This window comes from Calonectris borealis, chromosome 9 (genome assembly GCF_964195595.1).
Source record: "Calonectris borealis chromosome 9, bCalBor7.hap1.2, whole genome shotgun sequence".
In the NCBI taxonomy this organism is placed as follows: domain Eukaryota; kingdom Metazoa; phylum Chordata; class Aves; order Procellariiformes; family Procellariidae; genus Calonectris; species Calonectris borealis.
This window is the reverse complement of record NC_134320.1, coordinates 19,903,784-19,919,121: the sequence shown is the minus strand read 5'-3', so window position 1 is coordinate 19,919,121 and position 15,338 is coordinate 19,903,784. Positions and strand designations below refer to the sequence as shown.

The 15,338-nt window shown below is 43.3% G+C and overlaps 1 protein-coding gene across 2 annotated transcripts in view; it reads right to left on the bottom strand.

Moving 5' to 3' along the window:
• MCF2L2 (MCF.2 cell line derived transforming sequence-like 2) overlaps nucleotides 1-15,338 on the bottom strand; it is a 162,400-nt gene that overhangs the window by 122,992 nt on the left and 24,070 nt on the right. For both annotated transcript variants that reach the window (XM_075157294.1, XM_075157295.1), the window contains exons 3-4: nucleotides 9,727-9,841; nucleotides 1,163-1,253 (exon numbers count right to left, since the gene is read on the bottom strand). In XM_075157294.1, coding sequence (XP_075013395.1) covers nucleotides 1,163-1,253; nucleotides 9,727-9,841 — 206 coding nt within the window. The remainder of the gene's footprint in view (nucleotides 1-1,162; nucleotides 1,254-9,726; nucleotides 9,842-15,338) is intronic.

Below are 15,338 nucleotides of genomic sequence, written 5' to 3'. Positions count from 1 at the left end.
TCCTAAAGGGGGCAGAGCAGGTAGGACTTACCGACCCTTGCTCAGTCCAGCTGCTAATAATATCAGCTGGTCCATTCAGCACGTGCCCATTGTCACAGAGTCCAAAGCCAACAGAAAGACCAGCCCATGGATTTTACTGCCCAGCCACACATTGCTTTCTGATATGCATTTAGCACAGAGCTCTAAAGTTTCTGCACTAGTGCCTTCCTCCCCCAGATCTGAACCCCTTTGCACCACCACACCATAGGTTTTCCCATTTTTTCAGGCTGCAGCCACTAGAGGGCAAAACTGGCTACCTACAAAAACTGGCTACCCACGTTGGACTTGATGAAAAAAGCTCATGGCACAAATGAATTCCCCAGGCTGACCTACCTTTGCACTCTGGAAAGGGTTTTTAATCTTTTTAATCTCACATATTTTTCCCCACTCACAGGCACTCAACACATTCATCAAACATGGCCCTGTCTGCAACACCCAGCCTACGTCTCTCACGCATTCCTCTGAGTTCACCAAGCATAAAAAAGAACAATTTCTAGAAGAGAGCAGCTAAAAAGAACTGAGAATGAAAAGCAACTCTGTCTAAATTCCTTGAAAGAACTTAAAGTCACCTTGGTCATCCCTCCATCCTACACCTCTGTGTATAAGTGCTTGCTCCTCACACAGCACATGTTCCTGGTAATAGATGTATAAAACCATCTGCTTTTATTAGCACTGAAAATCAGTGCTTAGCTCTGACTTTTGCAAATGAGATATAATAAGCTATTAAGAGTTTCTGACAGAGATCACTTACTACCACGCAAACACAAGTCCCTTGGGATCTGTTTCTTTCGTAAACAGGCCACGTCATCCCTCCTCGGTGCACAGAAGGGTACCTCTGTCATACTCTTCTAGGAACCAACTTCAGATTACTAGAATTTATATTGCAGTCAGCCCAGCAAATAAGGAATTTGTCCTAATTCAGCAGTAAACAAGGCTGTGTAATTTGTTACTGCAGCTTCCTCCCTCTCTTATTTAACACTCATGAGCTTCAGGGCAGGGGAGAATCTGCATCCACAGCCAGAAAATGGGAGCTAAAAATGAGCACATGAGACTGTATCCTGTGCTGAAGGTTCAGCAGGTAATTTTAATTTCTAGAAGATAAATAACAAAAGCAAGCACTTACTGCTATCCGTGTCAGGGATGCCTTGACTGCGCTCCATTTGTCCCGTCGTCTGTCTATGATGATGATGAATCCGATGCTGGCAGCCTCCAGACTGCAAAACAGATGAAATAAGTATGCTGGGTTACATGGAGATGCTCCCGTTCCAAGGAAGTGTACTGCAGCAAAACACAGCCTCCGTCAGATCACCCTCTAAGCCCATTTTGAAAATGCAGTGTACAGTGGAAAGAATGAATATTTGGCAGAAATTCACATGAAAATGAAAGCCGGCAAATTTTCTCTTTCCAGCGTAAGGCTAGCAGCTTACACAAAACATGAATATTTTATCTGCTAAATCTCTCAGCTGCTATGCTACTCTGCTGCCAAATCTAGATGATATGAATAGTTCAGGATCATGAATTACACTGTGCTGTATTGAAGGCAAAAACATCAGATCTTGTTTTCTCTGCAAAATAATTCAAGTTATTAGACACCCCACTTCAGTCTTCATTCTCCAAGTATGCTGACATCTGACAGAGGCACTTAACTCCAGGGAGTCAGTATCTCCCTACTGTCACCACCTTGCCTGTGTACACAATGCCCCAGGAATTCTGGTAGGCAAAGCAGGAATTGAAGAGTTATATCTTGCCAACCACAAACTGGTTCTAGGGTTGCAAGTCATTCGAAAATATCCTTTTAACATATTGGCTAGAATAACAGTTACTGTTCCTTCTCAGTACTTTTCAAGGAGGAGCTATGAGGCACTGATCTGATGCTCCATCCCATCTATGTAGACCTCAAATATCCCATCCTCTCTCTCTCTCAAAAATCCCACTTTGATGTGCAGGGCTTCAGTGGGACTGCTTTACTCCCTGCCTTCCAAGAGAGCTCAGAGTTGGAGAGAAGTCCTTAGAAGCTAATAAGCACACACTGAGAAAAATCTCCAGAAACTGAGCAGGATGGCTCAGTCATCTCTAGACAAACCAGAGGCAGGCAGAAAGAGTATACATGTTGTCATAATCAAAGGACATACTGCAATCGAACATCTAATTACAGATTAAGATCAAGAGAAATTGTATAAAACATTTCCTTGAACCCTTTTCCATTGTTCATACAAGAAGCATCCCAGGAACACCATTTTCATGGGTCATTTTGTGCAAACTCGTGTCAATAATCCACTAAAGAGCACCAACAATACCAACTCTGAGCTTCTGCTGCAGCTCTGCAGGATCAAGAACAGCAACCTGGAAGCCAAAGGGTTGTGCAAATCTGGGATGCCATGCAAGTGTTCCTAATAGTTCATGCTGGTACTAGGAAAACTCACTGAATTTCACACTTCGATATTTTTTACGGCATTCCTCTGAGAATTAAAAAATTCAATGACAATAGACAACGTTTCCTCTTAAGTAGTGCAACATGCAGCTCTTTATGCAGAGGACAGAAAATGTGTTTGCAGCAGTGCCTCTCAAGCACAGGGAAGATAATTCGCCAGTTTCTCCTTTCATATATATATACAAATATATGCATATCCCTCAATAGCCCGACAAGTGTTTCAAGGAAAAAGATGCCCAGTGTGGTATCTATGTGTTTGCTCTCGATGTTAGGGAAAAAAGGTTCAGAGGAAGGCAACAAAGAAATTGTGTGTATTGCAGATTGTTACAGAAAGGGTGTGAGAAACTAAACACAAAAGTCTCAACCCTGGGGGCTTCCTAACCTACCCAAAAATCTGCATTAGTTTTCTCAAACTGCTTCTGCTGATCGGGACCAAAAATTGCTTTGGAAGTCTGGTAGGCATGAAAGGCCTGGACAAATCCGCCTCAGCCTCCAGACCACCAGGTAGCATCTCTGAAGAGAGGGTGCCTGCCCTGCCTAATGGAGACACATAGGATAAGGTCAGGCTTTTCTCTCTGCCTTGACAACCGATGTTGCTGCATTATAGGTGAGGTGCCAGGAATTCTGGTTACATCTCAAACAGAGAAGATTGGGGTAAACTTGCTGATAGTTTGGGAAATAAAAATGAGCACAAAGCCATGTGTCATTTTCCTCCTTTGCTTGTGTGATACATGTAAAAAAAATTATTTTTTGTTTAGTAATTTGCCAAGAAACATTTAGGTCACTACAGAAAGAAAACAACTGCTAGAAACTGTAGGGTACAAATGCGTTCAGGAGACACAAGGGAAAGGAAAGGAAGGGTGGTTTTTTGCTTCTCTGTTCCCATTTAATACCCCTGGCACAGCATCTCCCTCCAAGCTGTGAACCCCCACTCCTCAGCATCAGAGCTGCATCCACCCTGGGCACAGTGGTCTACCAACCCCTGTGCCAACAACAGCTCCAGTTACTCCATTTGCTGCAGATGAACCTGGAAACTACAAGCCCCCAATCCTGCAGTTAATACAACCACCACCCCAAAAGGCAAAAAAGCCATTGAGAAGCTGTCAAACAGAAACACACTCTAAAAACCAGACTGATGTGGCTTGCACCCAGTTCCCTGGCCTAGGGAATAGGAAACCATCCAGTCGACCCTGACTGCTGTCTGACCATCCAGTCCACAGAAAATTGGGTTGTTAAAGACAGGATCATACTCATTAACAAATACTTGAAAACTCTCCTACATACTATCCACCAGTTCAGACTAATCCAGAATAAAGTTTTTAAACATTTGATACTGATATTACTAACAGTTGTCACAATCCAGTGCTCTTAAAAACAATCCCAGCACCCTCGCTAGCCTCTTGTTAAAGCACAGACTCAAGCATGCTCTGGCCCCATACAGGTGGAGGTTAGATCTTCTATTCGTGGTTCTTCAAATGACCAGAGAAATGAGTAACCCCAAGATGCACATCCCACTTAGGTTTCTTTGCTCTTGCAGGGAACAGGATTTGATCCAAATATCTGGTTAACCAGAACAAATACAGAAAGTGCTTGTTGTGACTAATTATTCCAAGAGAACAATGTTACAATTCAACATCCATGTTGCTTACAGTGTGTTATTGAAACTGGTCTGTTGTTTAGAACAAAGTTATTAGTAATATGAAGGGGGGATAGAGATATGAAGGGGGAATTAAGACAATGCAATTCTCCTTGCAACAGTTACATGTTTAGATGATCTTGGAAAAGGCTGTCTCTTTAATATGCTTTACATATTTGTGACAGCCATGTTAATTTCTGAGAACCATGTTAAAGCAGCAGGAAGATGGGAATGTAAGAGGACATAATTTCAATCAAATGGATCACCAAAATATGGCCTCTACTCCAAAGAAACAGGGAATATATATTGTAATCAGCATCTAATTATGTCTTCAGCTCAGACTCACACAACCAATTTGTAGCTGCTGAATATCTCTTAGCCAATAATTGGACACACAGAATCAGGTTCAAATCTGATGCAGTTGACACCAGTGATTTATAACAAAATGACCAACAAAGTAGGTATGTTAGCTGAAGTTAACAAAATGCTGATGTTGGTCTAAAGAAATACATCATTCAACTAATATCAGGTTAATAAAAATGAGAAAAATCTGTTCTTCGCAAAATTTATGATGTAGCTAAACCACAAGTAACTATATCCATAAGCACCATATTCACACGAGCTGACTGCACATAGAAATCGCCTTGTTTTGCCCATCTGCCTGGTTTGAGAGACTCACTAAAGGCTTTCTAAAAGGAGTGTACCTGGAGGACTGGAGGCCTAAAAGAATTCAGAATCAGACCCTTATAATCACACCTGGGTGAGCAAACTGCAATGGAAGTAACTGACAAGACAGCATCTGCCAAAAGCAACAAGTACAACTGTGATTTAAACAAACACAAAAGTATTTGTGCCAAGTAAAACTTGCCTCTGTGCCTCAGACTAACTCTTAAGTCCCATTTTTAAAAGTCCCTCAAATATGTAGATCAGAAGTCACTTAAAAAGAGACCTTTGCTGTTTTTTCAAGTACATGTCCATGATCGAGCAGTTCATTTTTTCAGATGTTCTTCTGCATGGAGATTTGTAACAGCACAAAAGCATCCAGGCATCGGATGCAATAAGAAAAATTAAATTCATAGATAATAGGAACAAGAGCTTATGAAATACAGATAGAGACAAGAAAACGCAAGAGAGAAGCAGCAAAGGAATTTTCTCATGAAATTAGGCTTGGGAAGAACGGTCATGGGGGTGGGGAGAGCTGGGAATAGCAAACATATGGGAACAGGAACATTGCTTATCAGTTGCCACTGCAAATCACAGTGTTGCAGGCCAGTTAAAGAGAGAGACTGAGGAATGAAAGATTAAATAGATACTTATATACTGACTTGGATTTAAATCTGAGAAAAGAGCAAAGGAGAGCAAAACACCACTGAGTGTGCAGTCTAGCTATGGTGGGGCGCTACTCGCAACTCTCTCCCTCCAAGACCAAGTGTACTAACTGCAGCTGGCTGGCAAAGACAAAACCTGCCAAGCAGCCGTGCCTGGCACATGGGGCCGAGGGGGACAGCACAGCCAGAACACTTTATTACACAAACAGTGCAGGTACAATCCTCGCTGCGGAAGAGTACGAAGAACAAGCCAAGGCATGAAATTTGAGAGACATTTGTCAGGGTAAAATGAGAATCAGGCCATTAAGCAAAAAATTCAGTTACCTATTGCAGAATATATCATTTACAACGTTTAACTTATTACACTGTCTGAGATGAAGTGGGTAAAAAAATGGAGAATACACGATCTGAAGAAGGAGGAAAAGAGTGGGGAGAGAAGATGAGGAAACCACATGCTGCTAAAAAGCAAAGAAGCTGAGCAGAGCATAGAAGAAAATATGGGAGAATAGCTACATCACTCAAAATCACTCTGGCAGTCTACACAAAGGCAAGCAGCAAAAAACCATTGAGAGAGACACCTCTGTAAATCTTGGCTGCTACAGATTGATGGATGCAACACGACAAGAGGCTAGACAAGAGAGGTACCTTTGGACAATAGAAAACTCAAAATGGGCCTGTAACCCTGGCACAAAGCTAGACCTCAGCCTTCTGCAATGTTATTCCCTGCTTTTCACCTTGATATTCAGGATGGTATCAATTGTCTTCACTGAGATAAGCCAATGGTATTTGTATGTCTCTTTTAATTCTTTTTTTTTTTTTTTTACTAGATAGGGCTGATTTAAGACCTAAATTTAGCTAGAGAAACAGAGAGAGTGTCAGCAAGTGATCCTATTTCAGTCAGCAAGCTGAAAGGAAAGGCCATACCAAGGTCTGAATGTCATTTGGCACTAAGGAATGCATGCAGGCAAACAGCGTGGGAAGAAGCCTAACCAAGACGGCAGCATCAGCACAAGTGGATGTACAGCTGAGAAACCCCACTAGCATGTGTATCCAGAGGATGGGAGTTTGTTTAAAAACAAACACACACACACACACTCTATCAATGTTTTCTCAGCGTCAGTACTGTAATATCTCTACCCTCATTATGGAAATGCATTGGGGTTTCTCCAGTTCGCTGAAAAGAGGGATTTGAAGACAATCCTGCATAGCAGATAAACATCAAGCTTACTTCCAAACCAAATTCTGGCATATTTGCCTAGATCTACAGATGTCTGGCAGAGAGGTTCCCTTTCCCTGAATGCAATGTGTGCCATCAGCAGAGCTGCTCCATCCTGAGCTCTGAATTCAGGTTAGCCCTTGAACGCTGATTTGAGGAGGCCAGGAGATGTCAAATTTCCTGACCTCTTTTGGAAGGAGACAAGGGCACCTCTTTATCAAAGTTGTTGATCCATGTCAATTGGAAGAGAAGGGAATTCCAGCCATGGAATAAAGCAAGTAAAAAAGGGCTTTCTGGCCCTATCTATTGTAAGTGTGCATGCATAGAGGTATGCATGTGCATACACCATGTTACTCAATGTTTGTGGATGTGTATGTATGTAGATCCCTTTGGTGGAGCACTCTCGTGAGCAGGTGTTGAACCAGAGGGAAAATTAATCAGATTACAAAAGTCTCACTGGGCTGATCTTCCATCCTGAGGAGTAGTTCATGTTTTAAAGCCCAGAAGTGCAAGGTTTACTTACAGCCCATCCCCAAATACTGTGGTATGCCACAGCTGGTAAAGCAAATTTGCTCAGCAACGTCAAAGAAAAGTGCATGCCTGTGCATCCGAATAACATCATTCCAGAGGAACTTAGGAAGTTACTAACTCACTGAATGATGTAATCTGCACTCATAGATCTTATCTACACAACTAGCATGAACCTTATTCTACAGGATACACAGAAACAGACACTACAAAAGACAGATATTTTCTCTACATTTGCCTGAGAAATGATGCTGATTTCTCCAGTTCACTGAGCTATGAACAAGGAAGTATTTTCTATGATAAACAGGGTGAACTGCTTTTCAAACTATACTTCATCTTACCTGATTCATGGCCACGCCCTTTGTAACTCCACAAGATTTAGAGACTATTCTCTTCTCTTAGTCGCTTTGTTTGATACCTGCACATCTTCCTTGAGAATTAAAATAAAAGGTGAACCACTAGAAGTGAAATAACAGGTACAGGAACACTACCATAATACATACAGTAGTACGCAGTACAGTAGGGCTGATGAAAGTCCCTTTACTGCTCGATGAGATGTGTGACAGAGACACTCTCTGTGCATGGCCCAGCCAACTGCAGATTAACAAGGCTCTGCTGCACCCAAACAGGTCCACTACTTATGCCACATTAAGATTGTACTTCATATAATTATGTCATAAATCACACAACCAAAGCTTGTTGCTCAGGTTCTTCCTCTTCTAAATTAATACCTTTGTCCCTCACCATCTACATAAAGGGTGGCGATTTTCGAATAGTGACTCAAGAAATGCAGTCAAACTTTCTAAAAGCACTGTGACAAAGACTAGCAAACTCCCTGGAAAACTCACATCCCTACAGTGTGATCTATGATTGAACCTAGAGTCAAACCAATGTGCTAGTATGCAGAAAATGTAGGTTCAAGCCCCAGCCTTTCACCGACCTTGAACAGGTCATTTAAATTAAACAGAATAATCACTTACTCAACACAAGTTTTGGTGAGCCTGTCTGTAGTGTAAGATATTACTTACACATACCTCATCATCTCTAAAATAGGCATATTGCAGCGCTCCTGACTTACAAAGTTTTGAAACTTAATTCATCATTCTTTGCACGTTGCTCTGGGATTCCTCGGGGGAAGAGAAAACACAAAACTGATAAACTGAATCAAAGCAGAGGTCCATCTAACCCAACACCCTGTGTTCAGTGTTGGTAGGCAGTGGATACTTAGGCAAAAGCAGAAGGAAAGTGAGAAGAACAATCTTTTTCTTGGTATATTCTCCCGAGTCCCAACATTAAGGAACATATGGATTTCTTCAGCCAGAATTTGCATCTGAGCCGTTATGTTCAGCTGCCATTGATGGAGCTATCCTTCACTAATTTGGCTAATTTCTTTTGAACCCATCTGTATTTTTGGTTTTCACACAGGCTGAAGAAGCATAAAGCATTTCTGTCTACCATTTCACAATGTAACGTGCTAGTTCCCCAACACGTGACAATATTACTGTGAATCACCCACCAGCATACCAAATACAAAGAACTAGAAAACTAGTTTTGTGTTTTTCTCAGCTACTATTGCTGTTTTATTAATCCTGAAGCGGGTCATCCTTCCAGTCCTGAAGCTAATGAAGAAATACATAAGACAGATTTTCTCCTGGCAGAACAAAAGCCCTACAGAGCAGAGGGAAACAATGAAGCTGTTAAGTTCACAGTGTGTGGCTTCTCTCAGCTTGCTTTGGCAACTCAGTATGGGGAATACATGTAGGTAGAGCTGGAAAACTTCTTACTCAAACTTGAAGGAGGCACGTTTTCCCCTCATCATCCTCTAAGCACCTTTATGCACAAGACCACAGGAAATAATAAATCCCTGCTGTGCTTCTAACTAGCACAAACAGCCATGGTCCAGAGACAGGATCAGGGGACTGAAAAAATATTAAGCTCTCTTTTTGGATAAACAAGAAGTAATTCAGCAGCCATGTCTTAGCGCATTTCCTCAGAGCAGTGGAAGTGAGTTTGTTTCACCATCCTTGCACAGCTGCAGGCAAGCAGCAAGGAAAATATCCTAGCTGTGGAGCGATCTCCCAATAAACGAAGCATCAGAAAGCACACGGTGCTTGCCAGAATCCTGTCAACAGGGCACCTAGCTTGCTTTCCCAGAAAGATGCACTTAGAGAATAAGCAGCAACAGGACCTATATAAGTTTGGCCTCTTCCAGATCCAACCCTTCACTTGTTGCATCCAACGCCCCTGAGAGTTTTCACAAATAGCTCCTCTTAGCTCCCTTTTGATCTGTTATCTTTACCGCTGCTCTTCAGATCTACCCCCTCCCACCCAGTTCAAGTCCTGAACAAAAAACCTGTCCTGTGTGAAGCTTTCTTTCCCATGCAAATGATGTAAGCGGTTCCTAGGGCCTCCAGTACATAGGAAAGTTTCATATTGACTGGATGGATGCAGAGTCACTGGTACATCCTGGTAGCACCACTAAAAGCTGTGAGCCACTGAGGAAGCAAAGGTCTGCAGGAAATCAACAGACAATTGTGCTTAGCCTCACCTGGGAATGCTGGTTAGATATGTGACCACGTTCAGAAAATCTTCATCAGGTATGTCACTGAATCCTGCAAATTCTGGAAAGGTTATAATAGGTGCCCCATCCTTCCCTCTTCCTCCTGCAGAAGAGAGATTGTAAAGATCAGAAGGTGATTTTATGCCTTTGGACAGACTGGTCAGTACTCAAATGGGAAACACTGACATACCCCTCATGGAAAAGCACGCAGATCCAGTACACGTGATCAGCTTCCCATTTGATATTATAACTCACTGTAGTTTCATTACCTCAGTTTACTCCAGCTGAGATTCTAGCCTCTGTTGTTTATTCTCAGCTTTTTTATGAATCTTTTGCATAATTCTGATTAAGTGCTTTCTTTGGTTCTTTGTTTTCCATTTCCAAGTAATTTCTTGTGATAATATTACAACACTTCCCTATGTATAGGTACAGCACTCTCTGATTCCTTCTAGACATTAACAGAAATGAAATAATAGAGCATACAAGCTTTGAATACACACATATAACCCATGACACAGCCCTAGGACCAATCCAGTCTTAGGTCTTTCTTTAACAAAAAAACCGCTCGAAGTGCATGGAGTATTTAATCAATGAGTTTTGCTCTTGTCTTTTTTATCTGCATCAAACCTCCATTAAATAGGACAGGAAGGTCATAAGCAGCAAGATCAAGAAAAGCCCCTATCTGAGGGACTCCCTGATCCAAACAGCAGTATTCAAACTCTGGTAGAACTACAGGAAGCATGGAGCAGAGTCCTTTATAACCCAGCAGCCTTTACAGTTCTCCTGACACATCTCCTGCTCAGCTCTAGGAGATGTTGTAGTACACAGCACAAACCCTGTTGGATTGCAGGACCAATCCTAACTTGGTTCTGCTAATAAATCTGGGCGTCACTCAAACCACACAGAAGTTAACAGGAGTTTTCTCACCAACTTGGACTCAGAGCCAAGAACAGACTAATGAGGCAGTAGCACATAAAGGAGTACGATGAAACAAAGCTTTTGTACAGGTACCTTATTGCTTAGTGCTGCTTAGGGCATTAAGGGCGTGCTTTTCCCTGAATCTTTCTCCTTCCCCTGTAATCTCTATGTAAGCCTATTTTTCGCACTAGGCTGAGGAATTCTCTACAAACCCAATACTGAGCCTAGTCCTGCAGCACACACAGTTTTCCTAGTCATTTATCACCCGTAAAGGATTCTTGTCCAAGGAAGAACCATGCTCTGGGTTTCCCCTTAGTGAAGGGTAAGCTGTGAGAAGAGAGAGAGAAAATTACCTTCCTGAAGAAAAATATCCAAAAATCTATCCCATTAGGAGTATGGGAGGAAACAGAGACTCAGGGGGATTTCAAATGCTGAGCAGAGCCACGGCCTCCACATTGACCTCCACATTGCCTTGGGATAATGCCAAATCCTGATGCATGGCAGCTTGACCTCAGGGCACTCTAGCTGCACTATCTGCAGTCAGCAGTGACATAGAATATGCTGTCATGCAAATTTAGTCAGACTTTCCCCAGACTGCTGCGCTCTAGAGACCAGGAACTCCAACCAGCAGGTACCCAGTTAGGATGGTTTGTTACAGATTCTTAGTGACATCTTCTGGACACAAACAGTAACAGCCAGGAAAATGAAATGGTAAGCTTGCTGCTCTGTCTCTTCTTGTAGAGTTCAATGCATGCCAAGGTATAGATGGTATCTTGTATGCATTCACATGGTTCCTGGGCACCACGCTTTCCCTTTCATGTATTTCAGATATGTGAAGATACTCTAAACGGGGGAGATGTAGTAACCTGGAATATTTTGGTTTAAAGCAGCAATATTTGCCCCTGGAGGATAAGATAAAGATTCCCCTGGATCCCCTCCTTCAACACCTGATAGTTTACCTGCAGTTATACTCAAGATTTGTTTAAACTACAAGTTTCACATGGCACTTCTAATGCTCCTGCTGACCAGGATCTGTTTGTGTCCCTTTTATCTTCTCTTTCTCTTGCATCCACATTCATACATGTGCTCTTCCTCCTCTGGCCTCATTTCCTCGAGCTAGATGAGGCAGGCTGATGACGCACTGTACGTATGTGGGTGTGTATTTTTGTCACCAGCCATCCAAGGAATGAATGTAAGCAGACTGAACACTGACTTCTTCCCTTCACCACTGGCAACAAATCTAGAAGGACACTTAGAAGCAGCCTCAGACTGAGTATTCAACTAAGAGCCAGGAGCACCTTGCCTCTGACTAGGCCAAGTGCCCTTAACAGCTCTTGGGCTCCATCTCATTCTCCAAGGTGAAGGTAGCACTTCCTGCTGCAACCAAAGCAGAAGAACGCTCAGAAGGTTCTTGAATACAGCTATATTTCAGACAGGGAAACAAACAAAGAAACCCTCGGTTCCTGCCATACCATGAAATTAGTTGAAGTTTGAGGGAGTTTTGTGGTCAGAAATTGTTAAGTACTATGACAAGGAGAGAGCAGGAATGCCTGAAGTGTTGGGTGACAAGTAATAACACAAATATGTTAGGAATGGGTTGTTCCTGCCCATATCTGAACCTTCAGTAGTAGTTGAGTTACAAGGGAAAACGATCCATATCCATTTAGCCATATATCTAGCAAGGCAACAAGAGTGGATGTTAAGGGATATAAGGGAAGCTCCTTATATACCAAAGGTGTCTGGAAAAGTCTCTCCTCTGGATGAGAGAGCAGTTCCATACATCTAAATGTTAACGCCATTTTTTTTTCCTGACACTAAATCAAGATTTGCTGCAGTATGCAAATTTCTGCAGAATGTGAATTGACAAGCTGCAGCCCTTTTTTTCTGGGCCATCAACCTTGCTTTCTAGGGAGTTGCCACTAGATTTCTTCCAGTCCTTGAAATACCTTAACTGGCTACTCAACGTCTTGGAAGGGCAGAGAGCACAAACTAAAAACCAACAGGGACAGTCTCCAGTCCGTTCCACAGCCATAAGGACTAAGTGCATGGAATTTGGCCCCAAGGACTGTCTGTATATGATCCTTGCATTTGCTGGGACTGTGCATAACCCACATGCTCCTGGGCAACTGCCAGGAGCAAAGGAGCTTGACAAAAAGCCAGAGCAACATGAGGCACGAGCTAAAGAGCCCCATGGGAGATGCGAGCAATAACTTGAGTTTAGTGCAGTCAGAAGGAGAAACAAAGATACACCGAAAAATAGGTACCAGGCGCATGGCCATGCCTGGCAGCTGTCTTCATGCAGTGGACAGGCCTCTGTCTCGCTGACTTGCAGCTCCTCCAGGCGCCATTAGATGCCACTCTGCAGCACTCTTCAAGCAACCCAGCCACCTCCAACACCTTCTGGCAGCTCCAAAGGCTGGTGCCAGGCCAGGGAAAGAGCAGCTGGTGGCAGTGGCCGTTGCAAGCAGCAGCCACAAGAGTTGGAGGTTCAGCTGGCAGGAGGGGAGGTTCAGGGCTACTCTCTGGCTGAACTAACATGAGGCTCTCTCCTGACTCTGCGTTAGGGGAGCCAGGCCATCCCACTGGCAGTCTCCAGTGGGTCACTACTCCTCAGTCAGACCCCAGGCTGCTCTGTCACAGCTAGCCCCAGAGTTTTGCCTGCAGAGGAAACTCAACCAGATTTTGTCTACCATCTCGCGATGCAGACCTGAGCTCCCCTCCCAGATAGCACCCACAAATGCAACACATGATTCATCTCCATCAATTTCCTTCAAGAGATCCGCCTCCTTTCTGCTCTCTACCTCTGCAGATAGCAACCTGCCTTGCATCCAACCCAAACTCACTGTGTCAAAGGTATGGACCCACTGCTGCTTGGGGAAGGGCATTCTGATTAAAGATCTTGATGTATGATCAGAGGTAAATTATCAGCAAGCCATTAAATCATTTGCATTCAGGGTCACACACAGAGGCGTGTCAAACTCAACAACGTGGAGCACAAACGAGGCAGACAACATCAGGAGTTAGAGAAGCAGAAGGCTGGACTGCCTGGAAAAAGGCAAGACTGAAGAAGAAAAGATTACAGTCAGCTTGACCTTCTGCCTGGTTTGCCACTCAGAATGACAGCATCCCTTTCCTCCTCTTCCTGGGCACTTTCCTTATTTTCCACCCTAGCTTCTTGCTCAACTTCTCCTCTTCTCTTGTGGCCCAAGGGCAAAGGGACAGGAAGAACCTGGGCGACAGGACAGAAGTACAGAGTGAATGTAGAAGGGAAAGAAAAGTAGAAGAGATAGCGCACAAGCTGCATCAGGGTAGTACAGAGCATGGTAATGGGACCATCGCTCACTCTTATGTGTGCCAATTCCCCAAGCCCCAGGACACAAAGCAGCATTCATAGTTGCTCCTATTAGATAGACTTCCCAGCTGCCAATGCAGCCTGGCTAGCTGTTGCAGTAAAGATGGGGCCAGAATTCAGCTGTGGAAACAAAACAGCTGAAGTATTTGGGGGAGGAATATGCATGGGGGAGAACAGGATATGGCAGCAGAGAAAATTTAATTTTGCTTTGCAGTCTAAAGGGTGTGATTGACAAATGAGGTGCGACTGCTGAATTCTGAGCGCTTCAGCTCTGAGAGCTGAAGTTGCATGTTGGTATGACTGATGTAAAAGCAGCAAGCAATCACAACTGCAGGCCAAGTTCCTGGACACGATGGGGATCCTAGGAAGTGTCCCATAGGTTCTAGCCCACCTATGCTTCCTGTCCAGGGACCAAAAATATCCATGGTTTAGACAATCAGGGGCTACACTGAAGTCCTATTCCATAGTCAGCAGCTCTTGTTGTAACACCAATAGCAGGATTCGTCAAGTAACATCTAACTAGAGCTTACTAAATATGCTGAATCCCTTGGAAAAAAAACCACAACAACAAATAGGCTACGGGCAGGAGAAGTTCCAAAAGTTTGTCTGCAAGTTTACAGTGCGCACCTCCCCAAACTGCCACAGACACCAACTCATCAGTTAGTATTGGAAAGTTTTCTTTCAAATTTTGCTGACATGTGCAGGCTAACTGCTTGGGTCTGCCCACATGCAGAGAGCTCCCTTAGTCATAGCAGACCTGAATACAATTCATCTCCTGGGTCAGACAGCTGAAGAGTTCAGTGATATCTTGCCTGAAGTTTCGTTGCCTTGGTCAGGTTTTGCTTTTTCCATGCTCTCTTGTTTTGGTTTTCCGTATTGATTAAGGGTTGTGAATGCTGAATTTCTCATTAAAGTTAAATCATGCTTCCTGGGTCTAGATTTTTACACAAGCTCCAAACTGTCCTTTTGGCAAGGTCAGGCCAGGTTTTCCAAAAGGCTCAGTTTAAACAGGAGGCAGATGGCCAAATACCCTCCAGGCTTTGGAAATTAAATAAACTGGCTTCAGAGTCAGTTACCATTTTCAGATATAGTCTCCCATCCACTGAACACCATTGATTTAACAGGAACAGAACACAAAGAAAATTCATCTCTGCTAATACACTTCGTGACAGTGTGTCTAATAAATTCGTGATTTAGTAACAGGATCCATTATTGCTGGATATGGCAGATTGGGCTCTTTGACAGAGTAATTATGGATAGGAACAGGTTGTGAAGCTGCAGATAAAAAGGGAGGGGGTAGTAGTAGTTCCAAGATCAGACTGGTACAGCG